Source organism: Panulirus ornatus, chromosome 27 (genome assembly GCF_036320965.1).
Source record: "Panulirus ornatus isolate Po-2019 chromosome 27, ASM3632096v1, whole genome shotgun sequence".
Classification (NCBI taxonomy): Eukaryota; Metazoa; Arthropoda; class Malacostraca; order Decapoda; family Palinuridae; genus Panulirus; species Panulirus ornatus.
In genome coordinates, this window is record NC_092250.1 from 17,766,605 (window position 1) to 17,774,116 (window position 7,512).

Below are 7,512 nucleotides of genomic sequence, written 5' to 3' on the forward strand. Positions count from 1 at the left end.
GATGGTGGGGAGACCTGGGCTAGTGATGGTGGGGAGACCTGGCTAGGGGATGGTGGGGAGACCTGGGCTAGTGATGGTGGGGAGACCTGGGCTAGGATGGTGGGGAGACTGGGCTAGGGATGGGGGGACGACCTGGGCTAGGGATGGTGGGGAGACTGGGCTAGGGATGGTGGGGAGACTGGGCTAGGGATGGTGGGGAGACCTGGGCTAGTGATGGTGGGGAGACCTGGGCTAGGGATGGTGGGGAGACTGGGCTAGGGATGGTGGGGAGACCTGGGCTAGGGATGGGGGAACGACCTGGGCTAGGGATGGTGGGGAGACCTGGGCTAGTGATGGTGGGGAGACCTGGCTAGGGGATGGTGGGGAGACCTGGCTAGGGGATGGTGGGGAGACCTGGGCTAGGGATGGGGGGACGACCTGGGCTAGTGATGGTGGGGAGACCTGGGCTAGGGATGGTGGGGAGACCTGGGCTAGGGATGGTGGGGAGACCTGGGTAGGGATGGTGGGGAGACCTGGCTAGGGGATGGTGGGGAGACCTGGCTAGGGGATGGTGGGGAGACTGGGCTAGGGATGGTGGGGAGACCTGGGCTAGTGATGGTGGGGAGACCTGGCTAGGGGATGGTGGGGAGACTGGGCTAGGGATGGTGGGGAGACCTGGGCTAGTGATGGTGGGGAGACCTGGGTAGGGATGGTGGGGAGACTGGGCTAGGGATGGTGGGGAGACCTGGCTAGGGGATGGTGGGGAGACTGGGCTAGGGATGGTGGGGAGACCTGGGCTAGTGATGGTGGGGAGACCTGGCTAGGGGATGGTGGGGAGACCTGGCTAGGGGATGGTGGGGAGACTGGGCTAGGGATGGTGGGGAGACCTGGGTAGGGATGGTGGGGAGACCTGGCTAGGGGATGGTGGGGAGACCTGGGCTAGTGATGGTGGGGAGACCTGGGCTAGTGATGGTGGGGAGACCTGGCTAGGGGATGGTGGGGAGACCTGGGTAGGGATGGTGGGGAGACTGGGCTAGGGATGGTGGGGAGACTGGGCTAGGGATGGTGGGGAGACCTGGGCTAGGGATGGTGGGGAGACCTGGGCTAGTGATGGTGGGGAGACCTGGGCTAGTGATGGTGGGGAGACCTGGCTAGGGGATGGTGGGGAGACCTGGGTAGGGATGGTGGGGAGACCTGGGCTAGTGATGGTGGGGAGACCTGGCTAGGGGATGGTGGGGAGACCTGGGTAGGGATGGTGGGGAGACCTGGCTAGGGGATGGTGGGGAGACCTGGGCTAGTGATGGTGGGGAGACCTGGCTAGGGGATGGTGGGGAGACCTGGGCTAGTGATGGTGGGGAGACCTGGCTAGGGGATGGTGGGGAGACTGGGCTAGGGATGGTGGGGAGACTGGGCTAGGGATGGTGGGGAGACCTGGGCTAGTGATGGTGGGGAGACCTGGGCTAGTGATGGTGGGGAGACCTGGCTAGGGGATGGTGGGGAGACTGGGCTAGGGATGGTGGGGAGACCTGGGTAGGGATGGTGGGGAGACCTGGGCTAGTGATGGTGGGGAGACCTGGGCTAGTGATGGTGGGGAGACCTGGGTAGGGATGGTGGGGAGACTGGGCTAGGGATGGTGGGGAGACTGGGCTAGGGATGGTGGGGAGACTGGGCTAGGGATGGTGGGGAGACTGGGCTAGGGATGGGGGAACGACCTGGGCTAGGGATGGTGGGGAGACTGGGCTAGGGATGGTGGGGAGACTGGGCTAGGGATGGTGGGGAGACCTGGGCTAGGGATGGGGGAACGACCTGGGCTAGGGATGGGGGGACGACCTGGGCTAGGGATGGGGGAACGACCTGGGCTAGGGATGGTGGGGAGACCTGGGCTAGTGATGGTGGGGAGACCTGGGTAGGGATGGTGGGGAGACCTGGGTAGGGATGGTGGGGAGACCTGGGTAGGGATGGTGGGGAGACTGGGCTAGGGATGGTGGGGAGACTGGGCTAGGGATGGTGGGGAGACCTGGGCTAGTGATGGTGGGGAGACCTGGCTAGGGGATGGTGGGGAGACTGGGCTAGGGATGGTGGGGAGACCTGGGCTAGGGATGGGGGGACGACCTGGGCTAGGGATGGTGGGGAGACCTGGGCTAGGATGGTGGGGAGACCTGGGCTAGGGATGGGGGGACGACCTGGGCTAGGGATGGGGGGACGACCTGGGCTAGGGATGGGGGGACGACCTGGGCTAGGGATGGGGGAACGACCTGGGCTAGGGATGGTGGGGAGACTGGGCTAGGGATGGGGGGACGACCTGGGCTAGGGATGGGGGGACGACCTGGGCTAGGGATGGTGGGGAGACCTGGGCTAGGATGGTGGGGAGACCTGGGCTAGGGATGGGGGGACGACCTGGGCTAGGGATGGGGGGACGACCTGGGCTAGGGATGGTGGGGAGACTGGGCTAGGGATGGTGGGGAGACCTGGGCTAGTGATGGTGGGGAGACCTGGCTAGGGGATGGTGGGGAGACCTGGCTAGGGGATGGTGGGGAGACCTGGGCTAGGGATGGGGGGACGACCTGGGCTAGGGATGGTGGGGAGACCTGGGCTAGGGATGGTGGGGAGACTGGGCTAGGGATGGTGGGGAGACTGGGCTAGGGATGGGGGAACGACCTGGGCTAGGGATGGTGGGGAGACCTGGGCTAGTGATGGTGGGGAGACCTGGCTAGGGGATGGTGGGGAGACCTGGGTAGGGATGGTGGGGAGACCTGGGCTAGGGATGGTGGGGAGACCTGGGCTAGTGATGGTGGGGAGACCTGGGCTAGGGATGGGGGGACGACCTGGGCTAGGGATGGTGGGGAGACTGGGCTAGGGATGGGGGGACGACCTGGGCTAGGGATGGTGGGGAGACTGGGCTAGGGATGGTGGGGAGACTGGGCTAGGGATGGTGGGGAGACCTGGGCTAGGGATGGGGGAACGACCTGGGCTAGGGATGGTGGGGAGACCTGGCTAGGGGATGGTGGGGAGACCTGGGCTAGTGATGGTGGGGAGACCTGGCTAGGGGATGGTGGGGAGACCTGGGCTAGTGATGGTGGGGAGACCTGGCTAGGGGATGGTGGGGAGACCTGGGCTAGTGATGGTGGGGAGACCTGGCTAGGGGATGGTGGGGAGACCTGGGCTAGGGATGGGGGGACGACCTGGGCTAGGGATGGTGGGGAGACCTGGGCTAGTGATGGTGGGGAGACCTGGGTAGGGATGGTGGGGAGACCTGGCTAGGGGATGGTGGGGAGACTGGGCTAGGGATGGGGGAACGACCTGGGCTAGGGATGGGGGGACGACCTGGGCTAGGGATGGTGGGGAGACCTGGGCTAGTGATGGTGGGGAGACCTGGCTAGGGGATGGTGGGGAGACCTGGGCTAGGGATGGGGGAACGACCTGGGCTAGGGATGGGGGAACGACCTGGGCTAGGGATGGTGGGGAGACTGGGCTAGGGATGGTGGGGAGACCTGGGCTAGTGATGGTGGGGAGACCTGGCTAGGGGATGGTGGGGAGACCTGGGCTAGTGATGGTGGGGAGACCTGGGCTAGTGATGGTGGGGAGACCTGGGCTAGTGATGGTGGGGAGACCTGGCTAGGGGATGGTGGGGAGACTGGGCTAGGGATGGGGGAACGACCTGGGCTAGGGATGGGGGAACGACCTGGGCTAGGGATGGGGGAACGACCTGGGCTAGGGATGGGGGAACGACCTGGGCTAGGGATGGGGGAACGACCTGGGCTAGGGATGGGGGAACGACCTGGGCTAGGGATGGGGGAACGACCTGGGCTAGGGATGGTGGGGAGACCTGGGCTAGTGATGGTGGGGAGACCTGGCTAGGGGATGGTGGGGAGACCTGGGCTAGTGATGGTGGGGAGACCTGGGCTAGGGATGGGGGAACGACCTGGGCTAGGGATGGTGGGGAGACCTGGGCTAGGGATGGTGGGGAGACCTGGGCTAGTGATGGTGGGGAGACCTGGGCTAGGGATGGGGGGACGACCTGGGCTAGTGATGGTGGGGAGACCTGGGCTAGGGATGGGAGAACGACCTGGGCTAGGGATGGTGGGGAGACCTGGGCTAGGGATGGTGGGGAGACCTGGGCTAGGGATGGGGGAACGACCTGGGCTAGGGATGGGGAGGGACCTGGGCTAGTGAGGACGGGAGACCTGGACAAAACAGCAGTAGCCCAGTAGCTTGCCCCCAGGGCAGGCCTGTCCTGCTGCCGATTTTATGAACACGTCCTCATTGTGGAAGGCTCGCTCTGCGGGAGTTAGGTTAGGTGTGTTGCTCCACCAGTGTTGCCGCGTGTGTGTGTTGCTGCGAGGGTAATGTGTGCTGGAGGAGGGGTGAAGCGCGCGCGCGAGCGCATGTGTGTGTGTGTGTGTGTGTGTGTGTGTGTGTGTTGGTCTACGCTCCAGTAGGTGTTCCAGTAGGAATGTGTTGTTGGGTGTGTCTCTGAATAATGTTTTGCTTGCTGGAGTGTTGTCTTGTGTGTTGAGCCTGGGGTGATGATGACACACGCAGGCAGAGACACGGCGCCCAAGTTACGAGGGAGACGCGTTGCGGCGGACGGCTACGATCCCTCACCGTTGTCCACCAAGGAATGACGCAAGGAGACTGATGGCAGTAGACCTGATCCTTTCCATCAAGTTTCTCAACCAGATATGACGACGCAGTTCGTGAACAGTCTTCAAAAACGCGTAGGGATGTAATAACCAGGGGTTATAACGTGAAATTAAGCATGTCACTTTATAGAAAAAGATATATAGTGGTGTTTTTATAGCATACGAGTGGTAGATGAATGGGATAAAGTTATCGGATCCTAGATATGGACAACATACAATATCCCTAAAACCTATATAACAGTAGAGTTCAAAAGCCTTGTGGTAGTACCCCCTTCCTCTGGCCTGTGGCACCCCTAACATAAGACGGGAGATTGATATGTGCGGGAGGGTGAGTGTGACACCACGTTACTGCTGTTACACCCGTGTGACGATATGTGACCACAGGTGTAACACAACGCGTGAGGAACATGTACGTCAAAGCCTCTTGCATGCTTTTGTGTGTGTGTGTGTGTGTGTGTGTGTGTGTGTGTGTGTGTTATCCCCTGACGTCAGTCACTTTAATGACAAGTCATGCGGGTGGTGGAGGAAGGAAATACAATGGAATGTGGTCATGAACACACTTCCCGTTGCGTCCTGTGCTGACCTTCATCACTTAAAGAGCCTGGTGACGTAAAGGTCATGATCAGGGTCATGGCTGGCATCTTACACACACTATCTACGTACGGACTCCAGAGCCATCATATCTCGTACTGACACACTGGGCCAGGAAATGTTTGGTGTCCATTTACAAACAGGAAATTAAAATATTTCCGACTACTTTTTGCGAGTCTTCTACACATATTCGTGACCATTCTACATAAGAGAAAATATTGTGACCACTTTATATAGAGAAAATATTGTGACCATTTTAGAGAAATTACTGACCTTTTATATATAGAGAAAATATTGTGACCATTTTAGAGAAATTATTGTGACCTTCTATATAGAGAAAATATTGTAACCTTTTCTTATATAGAGAAAATATTGACTTTTTTAGTGATGAGGCAAATGTTGTTACTAATTTACGGAGTAAACTCTTTTAGTGATTTGTAACTTCATTTTTTTTTCTTTGACAGATGGAGAAAATGTGTTCGCAGATCCAGAGAGTAAACTCAGTAAATATGCCCCGAAGTCATGGAAGACCTCACCCAGTGTAAGTCCAACTTTAATCTTTATATTTTGAGACTTAACACTCAAGAGGTTAGACTTGACCCAGTGTAAGTCAATCTATGTATTCTATATTATAAGACTAAACCCTGAAGAGGTTAGACTTACTCAGTGTAAGTCAGATAATACAATCTATATTCTTAGACTTAACACTTAAGAGGTGATGCTGTACCCAGTGTAAGTCAAATTAATAGCCATTACACAATATTATGAGACTACAGACCTCTGTAGCTTACCTCACCTGGTGTAGGGCCAAGTAAACACTTTTATGTTGAAAGTTTTACTGAGTTGCTTGTTGTGTTGTGTTGTTGTGTAGTGGTGTTGTCTTCTCTGTGGTGGGAGTGTGACGTGATGGTGACGCGATGTGACGAGGGGGAGCGTGGGGGAGCTGGGTGATTACCAGGGGTGACTGTGTGACCCACGGGTCCTGGGGAGCATAGCAGGGGAGTGGCAGTGATCACTTGTGGGGTGACGAGATGGTGATGTCAGGGGTCACGGTAACATCTGGTGATGGTGATGTCAGGGGTCACGGTAACATCTGGTGATGGTGATGACACACAGGCTTCGGTGATGGTGATGTCAGGGGTCGCGGTAACATCTGGTGATGGTGATGACACACAGGCTTCGGTGATGGTGATGTCAGGAGTTACGGTACCATCTGGTGATGGTGATGACACACAGGCTTCGGTGATGGTGATATTGATGTCAGAGGTGATGATGATCGTCATGATTAGAGACATTAAGTGATAGTGATGACCCCTGGTGATAGTGACACACTAGCGATGACGTCGGCATGTAGCTGATGATGGTGATGGTGATGACACTGTTGAAGGGTCGTACCGCCGTGCTGAAGCGTCGAACCGCCGCGCTGAAGGGTCGCACCGCCGCGCTGAAGAGTCGTACCGTCGCGCTGAAGGGTCGTACCGCCGTGCTGAAGGGTCGAACCGCCGCGCTGAAGGGTCGCACCGCCGCGCTGAAGGGTCGTACCGTCGCGCTGAAGGGTCGTACCGCCGTGCTGAAGGGTCGAACCGCCGCGCTGTAAGGGTCGCACCGCCGCGCTGAAGGGTCGTACCGTCGCGCTGAAGGGTCGTACCGTCGCGCTGAAGGGTCGTCCCGCCGTGGTGTTAAGGGTCGTTAATGGGAGGGTGGTAGTACTGCCCGTAGGCAGTTTGTATCCACTGGATGTATATGGCGAGGCAACATAGGCCTACAGAAGGCCCCACCCCTCCGGCCAGGGAGAGGTGTCTCCTGGTGGTGACCTGGTCGAGATTCCTGCCTCCCGTCTCACAGAGTACGGGAGGCTGGCTAGACCCTGGGTAACCCAGCAGCGTAACGTAGCGCGTTGATATCCACCTGCGTTAAGGATTGTAGCCCGCGCCTTCGTTGAAACTGGTATCATATTTTCGTGATATCTTCTTCGGCGTGTGCCTGTGATGTATTCAACGCTTGATATCCTTCTTCTTTCGTTATCATCCAAGCCTTTTGATACATTCGCTTTTGTTTTTGTTTGAGCTACAAAATAGTACAAACATCAGTCTTTTGTTATCTAGTGAATGGTGTCGTAGCGTTTATGGATGACTTCTGTGGTGGCGAAATCAGCCATCAAATCTATATATATCGTCTCTTGTATTCCTTCTATAAAATATTGTACTTTGTAGCCTCTGTTATTAGCATATGATATCATACCGTCTATAACATATAATCCAGTGCATGATATCATTAACACATATATAAGTAGTCGTTG

The 7,512-nt window shown here is 57.5% G+C and overlaps 1 protein-coding gene across 2 annotated transcripts in view; it reads left to right on the forward strand.

Annotated features, from left to right (window-relative positions):
• ex (FERM domain containing expanded) overlaps positions 1–7,512 on the forward strand; it is a 153,123-nt gene that overhangs the window by 66,527 nt on the left and 79,084 nt on the right. For both annotated transcript variants that reach the window (XM_071678272.1, XM_071678273.1), the window contains exon 4: positions 5,678–5,754. In XM_071678272.1, coding sequence (XP_071534373.1) covers positions 5,678–5,754 — 77 coding nt within the window. The remainder of the gene's footprint in view (positions 1–5,677; positions 5,755–7,512) is intronic.